This window comes from Eurytemora carolleeae, unplaced genomic scaffold, assembly GCF_000591075.1.
Source record: "Eurytemora carolleeae unplaced genomic scaffold, Eaff_2.0 scaffold182, whole genome shotgun sequence".
NCBI classification, from domain to species: Eukaryota; Metazoa; Arthropoda; class Copepoda; order Calanoida; family Temoridae; genus Eurytemora; species Eurytemora carolleeae.
The window spans coordinates 75,944-91,314 of record NW_019396187.1 but is presented as its reverse complement, the minus strand read 5'-3'; the positions used below and the strand labels follow the sequence as shown (position 1 = coordinate 91,314).

Here is a 15,371-nt window from a genome sequence, read left to right as displayed (position 1 = left end):
AAAAATAAAAATTATCTTTAATAAATTATGCTTTAGAAACATTAAAAAAACTTTTCTAAAAATATGAAAATTTTACTGATAAAAAAATAAGTAAATGCGAAGATACCAAAACTTATTATAGAAAAAAATATGTGTAATTGTGTATTATGCCCGAAACCTTTCCTAATTTGTATAATTATTGTATTTAGCATAATGTATAATATATAATGTATAATGTACAGGCGCGCAACTAGGGTGGGGGAAGGGGGCCAGGTCCAGCCTGATTAAAGGGGACATGCCCCCCTTAAGAAAGCTTACCCCCCCGTAGGGGGGGGGGTAAGAAGTCCTTAACAGGGGTCCATATAAATAAAAAATAGCTAATTTTCTCGAAAATTTGAAAAAATATGCCCCCACAGTATTACTTTTATAAACCTACACTCTTTAAGCAAATTCAAATTCAACTATAGCATTCTGCAATATAAGCTCAGATTCTTTTTATTTCTTTAAAAAATTACTCCAAATTTGGAATTTTTTAAAATGCCATACCAGACTTAAATTTTCCCCTTTATTCAACATTTGTAACTCTTGTTTTTTTTAGAATGTCAGTGCCACCAAATATTTTAAATTTGCACCTAAATTTAGTTTTGTTATCCCCAAGTGTTTTATAAATACAACCAAATTTAAAATTTACAGCCCTATCTAAAAACTTACCCTTATTTTAATTTAATGATGCTCAAAAAATTAAAAAGTTTTGCCCCCAACAAAAAATAACCCTTAGTTTAAAAAAATGCCTCTTTACATATTTTAAAAATACCTTTAAATAAAAAAATTTAATCTCAAAATAAAGATTTAAGATTTCCCATACACAAAATTCACCAAACTAAAAAAGCCCCCCTAAAATAAATTTTGTCTCTAAAACAACGGATTGAGATTTCCCGAAACTAAAGAAATTTTCCCTTGAATTATAGTTTGAGATTTTTCCCTCACAAATTTGCCCCAAACTAAATGAAAGACCCCAAATATAAAAATATCTTGAATTGGCAAGGTAGTTTTTTCATGGCTGAGTATAATAATAATTCTTTCTTGCCCCTGCGAAATAATTGCCCTTTGCCCCCCCACCCAGCTCAATGTCTAGTTGTGCGCCTGACTTTGGGAACGTTTTTAGTTTGGTTTAAATTGTCGAAGTTGAGTATAGGTTTACTTATATGGGAAAAGTTTAGTTTCCAGACAATGCTGGGTTTCCGAGCTAACATAATATATAATACAAGGCTTTCAGGCAGCGTCGCACCTATCTTCTATTTCTTTTCGTATACATTGTAAAACCAAAACAAACAAAAGTTCCCGGACTTAGTAAAAAATGTTCGTGGATTTTTTAAATTTATGAAAATCGGATTTTGTTGGCGGCTAATTTTTTAAAATTTTGATCATTCATAACCTTCCCTGGGGTCATGTGAGGTCACACAAAAAATGTGGGCCGGATTGGTTCAGTCGTTTTGACGTTTCTTGTATACAAACGGACAGACAAACAGACAAGCAAAGTATATATATAGACTAGGCTTTTAGGGTGCTTCGCTCCCATCTTCTATTTCAATTGTAAACATTTTTCCTCTGTATACATTGTAAAACAAAACAAAAAATCAAGGATTTTATAAAAAAATTCGTGAATTTTTTTGATTTAATAAAAATCAAATTTTGTTGAAGGCAAATTTTTGAAATTTTGATGATCTATAAACCTTCCCTGGGGTCATGTGAGGTCCCTCACAAAATGTTGGCCCAATCGTTTAAGCCGTTTTGACGTTCATTGGATACACACAAACAAACAAAGTATATAAATGTTGAAAAAATATATTCCAACTCTATAATTTTCTTACTTGAATGTGTATTCTAGCTAGGTTATATCCTAGGCAATATGGTTGCCAAGTAAGGAAATTGAATTTAGATGTATTTTATATGTAAATAGTCTCTTCAGACGAATATTATGCAAAATCATGTTTTCTTGCATCTTTGATCTAGAACAGGTTAAAAATAATTTATTTTCAACTTTTTAGAAACATTAAAAACTTTGTATTTTGAATATTTGAAGAGGGTAAAGTTTTTCTCTAGTCCACAGCTCGATACAAACTTTAAGGAAATAGTTTAGATGCGACACAAGTATAGTTGGGAATAATCTAGACTAAAAACCTCAACTTCACTCCCATCTAGGTTTAGATGTGACACATGTATATTTGGGAATAATCTAGACTTATAACCTCAACTTCACTCCCATCTAAGGGTAAAAAGAACTGAATTTCCTGATTTCAAAGACCTTTAACATTTCTATGTACAAATTATGTGAGATCAAAAATAAAATTTTGAAATATCAAAGAAAAATGGCTTGTCTGCTTTGGTGTTTGTTTTTTTGTTTGCAATAAATGGCCTTACTGTTGATCCGATCGGGTGGTAAATCACATGGATCGATTCGAACATTAAAATAAACTTTTTCATTTTTGCTCCAACAAGTATTAAAAACGAGTCACATAAATTTACGCTGAAAAACATAAAAGAGAAAATATTTATTTAAAAGTTGGAATCGATCTCTAGGGAGAGGAAGCAAGCTTTCATCTGGTATATTCAACCTGGCCAAGTTTTTCTCCAAGTTGTTTAAAACTGAAACAAACAGAACTCAGCGAACAAACTTAAACCCAACATTACTTTTTTGCAGGAACTTTTTAAAACTCTAAGACATTGTTTAAGTTTGTTAAATTTAATGCTAATTGGTGTTTTTGTTTTTGGTTTGTTATTATTTCAGCCATCTAAATATTTAAAACTGTTAAGAATAAATAAACTAATCATCTTAACATCTTTATATCTTCCTTACCCTATCACATTCACATGCCCTATGAATGTCACAAATCCTTGAAAATGTCTTAATATATTAAACATTATTTTCTATGTTTTGCTGAAAATTATTGATGTATATTGTATATGTACAGTAGTAACCCGTCTACAGGTCGATGTATATTGTAAATATACAGTAGTAACCCGTCTAAATTCTATGTATATTGTAAATATACAGTAGTAACCCGTCCACAGGTCTATTGTATATTTACAGTAGTAACCCGTCTACAGTACGATGTATAGTGTAATATATACAGTAGTAACTCATCTAAATTCTATGTATATTGTAAATGTCCAGTAGTAACCCGTCCACAGGTCTATTGTATATGTACAGTAGTAACCCGTCTACAGGTCGATGTATATTGTATATGTACAGTAGTAACCCGTCTAAAGGTCGATGTATATTGTATATGTACAGTAGTAACCCGTCTACAGGTCGATGTATATTGTATATGTACACTAGTAACCCGTCTACAGGTCGATGTATAGTGTATATGTACAGAAGTAACCAGTCTACAGGTCGATGTATATTGTATATGTACACTAGTAACCCGTCTACAGATCGATGTATAGTGTATATGTACAGTAGTAACCCGTCTACAGGTCGATGTATAGTGTATATGTACAGTAGTAACCCATCTACCTGTCGATGTATAGTGTATATGTACAGTAGTAACCTGTCTACAGGTTGATGTATAGTGTGTATGTACAGTAGTAACCCGTCCACAGGATGATGTATATTGTATATGTACAGTAGTAACCCGTCTAAAGGTCGATGTATATTGTATATGTAAAGTAGTAACCCGTCTACAGGTCGATGTATATTGTATATGTACACTAGTAACCCGTCTACAGATCGATGTATAGTGTATATGTACAGTAGTAACCCGTCTACAGGTCGATGTATATTGTATATGTACACTAGTAACCCGTCTACAGGTCGATGTATATTGTATATGTACACTAGTAACCCGTCTACAGATCGATGTATAGTGTATATGTACAGTAGTAACCCGTCTACAGGTCAATGTATAGTGTATATGTACAGTAGTAACCCGTCTACCTGTCAATGTATAGTGTATATGTACAGTAGTAACCCGTCTACAGGTTGATGTATAGTGTGTATGTACAGTAGTAACCCGTCTACAGGTCTATGTATATTATATATACAGTAGTAACCCGTTTACAGGTCGATGTATAGTGTATATGTAGAGTAGTAACCCGTCTACAGGTCAATGTATAGTGTATATGTACAGTAGTAACCCTTCTAGAGGTCGATGTATAGTGTATATGTACAGTAGTAACCCGTCTACAGGTCGATGTATATTGTATATGTTCTGTAGTAACCCGTCTGCCAGTTGATGTATATTGTATATGTACAGTAGTAACCTGTCTACAGGTTGATGTATAGTGTATATGTACAGTATTAACCTGTCTACAGGTCGATATATATTGTATATGTACAGTAGTAAACTGTCTACAGGTCAATGTATAGTGTATATGTACAGTATTAACCCGTCTACAGGTTGATGTATAGTGTATATGTACAGTAGGAACCGGTCTACAGGTCTATGTATACTATATATACAGTAGTAACCCATCTACAGGTCGATGTATAGTGTATATGTACAGAAGTAACCAGTCTACAGGTCTATGTATATTGTATATGTACAGTAGTAACCCGTCTACAGGTCTATGTATATTATATATACAGTAGTAACCCGTCTACAGGTCTATGTATAGTGTATATGTACAGTAGTAACCCGTCTACAGGTCTATGTATATTGTATATGTACAGTAGTACGAGTAACCCGTCTACATGTCAATGCCGAAGTTACTTACAAGTACCACTACGAAAGTAGAACATATTTACCTCGATTTAAAAGAATGCTACTTTTCAGAATTTGAAAAACACATTAATGTTTATTAGTAATTCATGGGTAGGAAGAGTCTAATGCATTTCTTAAAAGTATGGACAACAATTCCTCTTTACAAGAACTTTTCATTGGTCTTTGGTACATTAAGAATGTTTACAGTTTGGCATCTGCATCATCTACATTGTACACTGCAAGTACTCCACTAGTGTTAGGACTGTACTAACTCTATATAATCCTTCATGTACCTACCCTACTTGTGTTAAGATCAAAGATTTTGTTGTACTGTTTCCATACTGCAGGTGTACTTCACATATTTGTGCTTTATAACCTTTTGGGCCCTGGAACATTAAAAAATAACCCCAAATTATGAAATAGGCTGGTTTCATAACTGACCAATGATCATTTCACATAGACTCTATGTGAACATTTACATGATTTGTTCACTATGAACTCACTTTCAGGCTGAAAGGGACTGACAAAATTCATACCGAAAGATTTTCTAAATTCCACTCAAATATATATTCTATTCTCTTTGGTTAGGACTGTACTAACTCTATATAGTCTTTCATGTACTTACCCTACATGTATTAGGACTGTACCATCTCTAACTAGTCCTTCATGTACCTTCACTACTTATATAAGGACTGTACTAACTCTAACTAGTCCTTCATGTACCTTCCCAACTTGTATTAGGACTGTACTAACTCTAACTAGTCCTTCATGTACCTTCCCTACATGTATTAGGACTGTACTAACTCTAACTAGTCCTTCATGTACCTTCCCTACATGTATTAGGTCTGTACTAACTCTAACTAGTCCTTCATGTACTTACCCTACATGTATTAGGACTGTACTAACTCTAACTAGTCCTTTATGTACCTTTCCTACTTGTGTTAGGAATGTACCAACTTTAACTAGTCCTTCATGTACCTTTCCTACATGTGTTAGGACTGTACCAAATCTAACTAGTCCTTCATGTACCTTCCATACTTGTATTAGGTCTGTACTAACTCTAACTAGTCCTTCATGTACCTTTCCTACATGTATTTTGCCACTTAGCTTGATCGGCTTTTAAACTTCTTTTTAAAAAATGTGTTTTTTCTCATCCTCAATACGTAAAAGAGCAAATGGATAATTTTATGCATTATCAAAAAATCATATTTGAACATCCTTAAAAGAAAATATATTTTTCATATTTGAAAGGAATGTATTTTGTTATCACAGAATTGAAATACTTTTACAATAAATGTCAGCCTTAAATTTGGATGAATTAATGATTAATAACATATTTTTGATTCTAGATTTTTAATCTGAAAAATACAATTTACGAACTTTTATCATTTAGAAGTTTTTTGACTCCTAGATTTAGTATATGTATAGGAGAGTAAAGAACCAACTGTAGGAGTTCCAACTCCTGTATATTCGAGAGTATAGAACCAACTGTAGGAGTTCTAACTCCTGGTATATAGGAGAGTATAGAACCAACTGTAGGAGTTCTAGTTCTGTATATAGGAGAGTATAGAACCAACTGTAGGAGTTCTAACTCCTGTATATTCGAGAGTATAGAACCAACTGTAGGATTTCTAACTCCTGGTATATAGGAGAGTATAGAACCAAATGTAGGAGTTCTAGTTCTGTATATAGGAGAGTATAGAACCAACTGTAGGAGTTCTAACTCTAGTATATGTATAGGAGAGTATATAAAACCAACTGTAGGAGTTCTAGCTCCTGTATATTGGAGAGTATAGAACCAACTGTAGGAGTTCTAGCTCCTGTATATATGAGAGTATAGAACCAACTGTAGGAGTTCTAGCTCCTTTATTAGGAGAGTATAGAACCAACTGTAGGAGTTCTAGCTCCTGTATATAGGAGAGTATAGAACCAACTATAGGATTTCTAGCTCCTGTATATTGGAGAGTAAAGAACCAACTAAAGGAGGCTGCTACTCGTATCTCATCTGTTGCTTATACTGCCCTGTCCTTTTCTGTTCTTTCAAATAAACAACTATAACGAATAAATAAATAAGATTGGTCAACCATTCAGATTCTTTATTGGTTTTTAATAAAAAGGCATAAGAATAAATTTCATTCTGAAATATATATTTTAGGTGTGTATGTTAATGAAGATTAGTAATTAGTCGGCCTATAAAACTTTTTGACATTATTGACAATTTACTAAACTTAATTTGTTTAACTTAATACTTTTAAGATATATGCAAGGTTGTAGTGCATTAATCAAAAACAGTATTTAAGAATGTTTAAACGAAATATTAATATGCACTGTATACTGAAGGGATTGTATAATTAATGAACAGCGTAATCACATATCTTGAATTTATTAATTTTATTTTATTGAGTTCCTTAATCCAAACTGCACTTTAGCCACCTTTTTTTGTATTTGCCCCATCAGGATTATACTCCCTTGTGGTTTAATTGTTTTTTTTTGATTGCACGAATCTGCATCTAGCGGATTCGCATTTTTATATAATTTATGTCCCCATTTTATCTTATTTTTGATTTAATTAGATCGTATGTGTTCACATTTATTTATTTGCTCAATAGGTTTAGGAGAAAAATTATCACATTTTCAGAAGAAAAAAACATTAATTTCTAACATACTTAAAAATTAAACACATTTTGTTGAAGTGTAAACTGTGTAATTATATTTAGTAATGTGCAATCTGTAAAAGCAAACTGTGTACTAATATCCAATATTGTACAACCTGTGTAAGTGTACTGTGTACTAATATTCAATATTGTACAACCTGTGTAAGTGTGCTGTGTACTAATATCCAATATTTTACAACCTGTGTAAGTGTACTGTGTACTAATATTCAATATTGTACAACCTGTGTAAGTGTACTGTGTACTAATATTAAAAATTGTAGAACCAGTGTGTAAGTGTATCCTGTACTAATATTGAATATTGCAAAACCTTTTTAAGTGTACTGTGAACTAAAATTGAATATTGTACAACCTATGTGAGTGTACTGTATAATGACATCAAATATTGTAGAACCTGTGCAAGTGTAATGTGTACTAATATCAAATATTGTACTACCTATTTAAGGGTACTGTTTACTAAAATTGAATATTGTACTGCGTATGTAAGTGTTCTGTGTACTAATATTGAATATTGTTCTACCTAAGTAAGCGAACTGTGTATAAATATCAAATATTGTACTACCCTTGTAAGTTTACTGTGTACAAAAATTGAATATTGTACTGCCTATGTAAGTGTGCTGTGTATTTATATTGAATATTGTACTACCTAAGTAAGCGAACTGTGTACTAATATTAAATCCTGTAGAACCTATGCAAGTGTACTGTGTACTAATATTGAATTGCAAAATACTTTATTTGTGGTTAAACTATTGCTTAAGAAATATTTTCCTTCTAAATTACAACACTGATTTTTATCCTCCTCGGGAATGAGCCGAAAACTTTAGGATGAGATATCACTATTGATTTTCTTCTTAAACCGATCTTTCTTGGATATAGAAGAAAAAAAATCAAAAACCGATTTTTAAAACCGTTTCTGTATATTAATCTTAAATGGCGCGCAAAATTTCAATTTTATCGGCTTCATATACACGACTCTGATTGGCTGAATTATATACACTTTTTAGGATACAAGTACAAGATTAGGTTAGCCTCGATATTAAGAAAAAGAGCTGGTCAATCATTAATCTCGATATCCACCATTCTAAAGTTTTTTTCAGCTCTGTACGCGTAATTTCAAGAGTGACTTGTACGACTTGACGATCAAGTATGACGGAGCTATCCTTATTTCTGTCAGAAACGCTTGTAAGGGTAGAACACTTTGTTTACAAACTGTTTTATATTTGAGAAATATTACCATGCACGGTTTAGAACTTGCAGAAAATAAATATTTGCCCTCCATGGTCATTCAAAGGTTTAAATCGTGCCGTTACATCGTATACTCACTTTAAAGTCACTGAGGAAGGTTGGAATTTTGTGTTTAGATAAAAACTTTCATGGATTACAACATTTGCATTATTTGGATTTCATTTAAAATATCTGCTTTCATTCTTGAAATGTTTAGAAATTAGGTTGTTTTATCAAATTTAGGAGCAACAATTTATTTGATTTTTCTAAAATTTGGTTAGCTTCACAGAAAAGGAACAAAATTACTTGCTTCAAACTCTAATTTTCTAATGACATGAAGCGATTTCTTAGTTCCTTTCCTATAATTTAATTAAAGAATATTACAACACATGCAATGCTTGCAAAAGAATCGATTTTGTAAATTTTTTAAAGAGTAAAAGAATGAAATTATACAAAAGATGTTGTTAAATATAGCAGAAATTAAAAAGAAGCAAAAAAATGCCCATTTTATCAAAAAACAAATTTTTTTTACATATGTTAAAAACCGTGTTTTTTTCAATATTAGTTTAAAATCTACAATTCTTTTACCTGTTGCTATTTATTGCCAATAAATACCAACAATCCTCCATCAACTAATTCAAAATATAAAAAAATAAAATAAACTATTTTTTTTGAATTAGAGAAAAATATTCCTACAGCGCAACTCATAAAACTATAAAATAGGAAGACGATTGATAGACTCATAAAATATCTATAGTATTGCTTATGTGGTCTTACTATTCCACAGTTTTATAGGTCTCACTGTACAACCTCTATTTTTGGAAGCTTTAAATTTTTCCTCCTAAATACTTTATTCGTAATTTTTTTGTTATAAATTGCTTTCTTTTATAATTTAAATTTACTTTATAATTGAAATATTACAGCACACAGTCTTTATGTAAGTTTCAAATTATTGATGAAATTATTTTATCTTTAAGGTTTTGAAATGAGGAGAACGCGTGATTAACATGGTGTTTCAATAGTTTTTTGTAGTTAACGAATGTAAAATTTAAGCAAGGTTTAAGAAAAATATTGAAAAACTAAAGAATAATATTTCTTGAAGGGGGAGGACGAGGGTAATATGTTTTTACACAAATTCTTGAGTTCTACATTACTACGGTAATAAACTGAAAATAAACCCTACCATTAAAAAGCAATATAGTGAACATTAGCTGGGTTTTCAGGCTAGGAATATATTTTGTAATCTCATTCTTATTTTTTTCATCATTATTACATATCATAATATCCTTAAAATGTAATACTTCTGATTTAATCCTTGATTTAGAAACTGCTTTTGTATTTATTAATCTAAATAATGTAGTACAAAATATATTGCTTGCTTGTTGTACGGTAACCGCCAAAAAAGTCCTTGGAAAAAAAGTTTCCGGAAAAAAGTCCTAAAATTTCACACTACAAAAGTCCTGTGGAAAAAAGTCATTTTATTAAAAAGTCTCCTGAAATAAAGTCCTACCAATTCGAGACTTTATTTTCTAGGACTTTTTCCCCAGGAATCCAAAACATAGGACTTTATTCCAATGACATTTTTTCCAAGGACGAGAAAATTCTGGTTTTTTAAAAGTTTTTATTTCCAGGTTTTTTTTCCAGAAACTTTTTTTCCCGGGACTTTCTTACATAGATTCCTGTTGTACACCCTACTCTGATATTGTTAAACTGTTATCAGTAAATTATTTTGAGGATTAAAGATAAAATCGTCTGCTAGTTTTATCAGTCCTAAATTCCTAGGCCAGGATGAAACAATTTATTCTTTTCTCCAGGTTAAATGATTTTTAATTTCTTATGAAATTTACACCCCCCCCCCATTTGCATCAGAATTTCAAAGTTATAAAATTTTATCTTTTTGGAAAAAAACAAATTGAAAATGAAAAGAATTGAGTCATAGTCAGAAACTAAAATTTTCTTATCCCTGATGGTGTAAACTTTTAATATTTCAAACTCAGATTAGTTGATCTAACAGAATTCATAGTTTGAAATATCCAATGTTTTGACATTGGGTTGCAAAGATATGGGGATTAGATAATTAGAGTTTGTGGAAAAAATATATTGTTGAGAGTAAAAAAGGTTTTTACATATTCATGTTGATTTTCACTGTAGCCTAATGCGCAATAAGCATCAGAATGTTTTTTGATTTGTTGATTTATATTCAACTATATAAGCACACTATAAATGAAAAGTTTAAGTGTAACGGCTGAACCCATTGTTGTAAATGGAATTGTCTACATATTTACCATTTAAAACTAAGACTAAAAAAAATCAGCAGCGAAAAATCTAAGTTCAATGGATGAAAATGGGAAGAACTGCATTACTACTAGTTTGACGTCTAAATTTTTTTTACTTTATGTAGTTTTATGTACTGGATGAACTATGTGCACAGTATAGTGTACACAATATTATAAATGATATTTGTACGTACTGCATATATTCTTTTCATTATAAATTTATCTTTTCATGGCTTAATTCTGATAAATTATATTTTTTAGTTTTCTGCTTGTAGGGACATCTACCTGTAGTGCTCAGGTAAAATTAATTATCTTCAAAACTTTCTTCACAAAATTATTCTTATTTAGAGTTTATTTTGAGAGGGGGCTGCCCGGAGGGTCCGAAAATAAAATATGTTTTTTTTTATTTCCTTAAATGATCTTTTTGGTTTTTATTCCGTGAGAAATTAAAGCAAAAAGTTTTACAAGTAGCTTAAACATATTACATAAACAGTGAAATGAGTCAGTTCACACTTTGCAACAGTTCATTAGACAATTTAAAATACATAACAGACGTTTAAAAGTCGTCATCCTATTTCACAGTTTTCTGGTTCTTATTGTATGTCTGCGAAATCGTTTGGATGTTTGCTGCTCAGTCGCTTAAAAGCCATGGTGCCGTTTTTCGTCGAGGTGCTTTCGCAAGTGATTAACCTGAAATTTTTAACCTTAACTCAACATGGGCGAAATCATGTTTTAAGGAAAATATTACCTCTGCTTCAGTTGCTTCAGAAGTAATAAAATATCATTCAATGAACATTATGGAACTTTCCTAAATGGATTAGAAGATAAAAATAAAATAATAAAAAAAAATTTGAAGAAGTAGATCTGAAAATCTCCGGTTAATTTGAAGTACAGAACAGACTTTTAAGCAGATGCAAGAGCAAATTGTACAGTAAGAACAAAGATTATAGACCGCAGAGCGGGGCAAAGCAAAAGCAAATTGTACAGTGTGCACACAAATTATAGACGACAGAACAAGAGCAAATTGTACATTATAAACACATATTATAGACAACAGAACAAGAACAAATTGTACATTATAAACACATATTATAGACAACAGAACAAGAACAAATTATACATTTTACAGTATGCACACAGATTATAGACGGCAGAGCGGAGCAAAGCAAGGGCAAATTGTACATTATGCACACAGATTATAGACGACAGAACAAGAACAAATTGTACAGTATTCACACAGATTATAGACGACAGAACAAGAGCAAATTGTACAGTATTCACACAGATTATAGACGGCAGAGTGGAGCAAAGCAAGAGCAAATTGTACAGTATGCACACAGATTATAGACGGCAGAACAAGACAGTGCGCTTCTTGCGAGCTCAGCCTTATTGTGAGGAAAACTGATATTAATAATACTTTCCGTTGTGTTTTTAATTTACTTACAAAACCATGGATAACTAAAACCAACCTACAGGGATCAGAATATTATGATCAGTGTATTATGAATCTCTCTGTATTGTAGGATGCTCCTGTAGAGATATCAATGTATTATGAATCTCTCTGTATTGTAGGATGCTCCTGTAGAGATATCAGTGTATTATGAATCTCTCTGCCCAGACAGTGTTGAGTAAGTGTAATCTCGAACTAACCTAGAAAGTAATGTCTATGTTTGTAACGTCCTATAAAGATAATTCTCTCCTACCACTATCTTTTATGGACAAATTTCACCAAATCCTGAAAACTTTCTTCTTTAAGAGGAACGCTCCGATATTTGAGAAAAGGGAAAGGTGCTAATTGTTGAATAAAACTCACCACAAAGGAATTGAGTTTTTGTCACAAAACTCTTATTTTCTACTCCCTATATCTTTGTAACCCACGATGTTGAAGACCTTTGATATTTCAAACTGCAAATTCTGTTTGAAATATTAAAGAAATTCGAAAATTTTAAATTTAAAAATGCAATTTCTTTGATAAATCTTGGATTTGATTTTCCCCCCAAAAATTGACAACTACAGAACTAAAAAATGTTTCTGGAGACAGCCTTTTCAAAATTCAAGGTTTTTTTCTAATTAAGATTGCAAAATTTAACGAGGTTAATTGTTGTTTCTCTCAAATATCTACGTGTAATTTCAAGTGACCCTAAATGCAAAGATGGCAATTTACAACGATACCCTTAGAAGCTAGATATCAGTGTTTACAATGTTGAATGCTGAATATTTTTTAAAGTGGTTTCTCTACAAAAATGAATACAGGAAGAAAACATGTGGGAATTATCATAACTTTGAAAACCTAGAAAAACGACAATTTCTTCCACGTTATTGATCACATAAATTTTTCCAGGAAACCATTGGGAATCGAGCATTTGAATTATATCATTTGAAATTACGCTTCCAGCCTTTTCAAACGTTAGTAAACTACTGGGGATTTTTTTCAACCGGGGTATATTTTTAATTAACTTAACATTTTTTTATAAAAAGTATGCCACCGATGTTTTAAAACTCGGCTTAAATAAAAGATACGAACAGTGAAAAAAAATTGGCCAAACTCGCGATTTTGAACTTTCCTGTCCTGTATTTCTGTTTCTGACTTTTCATTTTTGTTCATGTAATTGTCAGTCTTTATTAGAGCATTTATACATTATTCATTTCATTACAAGATACAATCATTTTCCAAAGGCAAGGTGACCGTGTTATAAAAAGATGTATTTATGAACATCCGAAAAATTCTTGGAACGTTTAAATATTTTACTCTGCAAATTTAATTTAAAAAAAAACATTTTTAATATATTTCTTTTCAAGTAAACTTTTTTAAATATTAAAAATATCTAAAATTATATTTAAATAAGAAATAAAATCACGCAGTTCACAAATTAAAACAATATAAAACCTAAACTTTAGGTTTATAGTGGTAGAATTAGATCCAGTTTTCAAACTATTCGGAGATGCGATCAACGTTCAATTCAAACCTTATGGAATAGCAGAGGTATGTATTTCTTCCATTACCAGCTTAAATCGGTACAGTACAAGTACAGTTTTTAATCGGTACAGTACAGGTACAGTTTAAATCGGTACAGTACTGGTACTGTATTGGTACAGTAAAGGTACAGTTTAAAATCGGTAACGTATTGGTACTGTATTGGTACAGTAAAGGTACAGTTTAGATCGGTAAAGTACTGGTACTCTATTGGTACAGTACAGGTACAGTTTAAATCGGTACAGTACTGGTACTCTATTGGTACAGTACAGGTACAGATTAAATGTATGAATATATTTCTTTAATCAAATTTCTATAAATTCAAATTTGGTATAGAGGGTTAGTCCAAACTTTAGGATTTGTTCAAAGAAATTCAATTCAAATTTAATAAGTATAATCCTTGAAATAATCTTGAAATAATCCCTTTAGAATTTGAAAATTGCTCTCAAAGCTTAAAGGGACTGTAAGCCTAATTTCAAGTGACCCTCCATGCAAAGAATACTCTCCGCTTAAACCAGCTTTCCTTTCGGCCAGTGTACTGCTAACCATTTTAGTGCACACTGAAAGCTTAGTTACCCTTAAACCCTTTATCTGGTTCAATAATGTGGGAAATCTGCGTCGTTTTGCTTGAAAGCGTTTAAATCTGATAATAGATAAATGTTTTCCTGTAGTAGAAATGCGCAAGTCCCTTTGTAGAGAAAGCACAACTGAAAACTATCAGTTTTTCAAATTTTAAACATATCTAATTCATACTTAATGTTGTGTTGATGCTACATTAAAATAATGACATTTTTTTTAATTGTTCGCTGTAAGTTTATCTCCTGCTCAGGGGATTTTCTGTTGAACTAAATGAGATATTTTAGCTTTTCTATTATCATTATAAAATTCTATGAAACAAGTAACATTATACTCTTCTTAGTATAAAAGATTTTTCACTTTGTAAAAACTAGGCTTTCAGGACGCTTTGCGTTCCTCTTTGTATGTTATATTGTGTAAACATAATTTTAAAATTCTCATTCTTTGGAGGCAAATTTTTTAAATTCTAACAGTTAAATATTATTTCTGGTTCACCTACGTTGTGTCAAAATGCATAAAAAATAACATAAAAATACGTATTTTTTCAGGGTTAGGTTCGGTTAAGACAATTTCAGGACCGAGCGCTGCGGCTAATAGTTCTTATGAACTATGAAATAGTTCAAATTAACCAAAATATAGTCTAAATGAAATTTTGCCCGTCGCACTTTTTAACCCTATGTCGTTTTCCAGAATTATCTTAGTCTGATATTATAGTATATTTACTACTCTAATATTCTGGCATGGGGTGAAGGGAGCAGGAGGGGGGGATAGATAAAACTCCTAAGAATGCGCGAATACCTGATAATATTTTCTTAATTCTCTCTCTCTATGACAGCTTGCTCTGACAGCTTGCTTCTATAGTAATGTTAAGGATGAATACGAATGTTATGAATTTGATATTTTTGATACGAATGTTGGGTTTGATTGTTTATCTGATCTTGATACTTGGATACGAATGTCATGA

The 15,371-nt window shown here is 31.5% G+C and overlaps 1 protein-coding gene across 5 annotated transcripts in view; it reads left to right on the top strand.

The window, feature by feature from the left end:
* Positions 1-10,318: 10,318 nt before the first annotated feature.
* LOC111697616 (gamma-interferon-inducible lysosomal thiol reductase) overlaps positions 10,319-15,371 on the top strand; it is a 10,718-nt gene continuing 5,665 nt past the window's right edge. For 3 of the 5 annotated variants that reach the window (XM_023467679.1, XM_023467678.1, XM_023467677.1), the window contains exons 1-4: positions 10,321-10,395; positions 11,119-11,155; positions 12,430-12,485; positions 13,756-13,840. In XM_023467679.1, the coding sequence (XP_023323447.1) occupies positions 10,370-10,395; positions 11,119-11,155; positions 12,430-12,485; positions 13,756-13,840 (204 nt within the window). In that variant the 5' untranslated portion in view covers positions 10,321-10,369. Of the gene's footprint in view, positions 10,396-11,118; positions 11,156-12,429; positions 12,486-13,755; positions 13,841-15,371 lie in introns of all 5 variants that reach the window. The other 2 variants (XM_023467676.1, XM_023467674.1) reach the window with 2 other exon arrangements.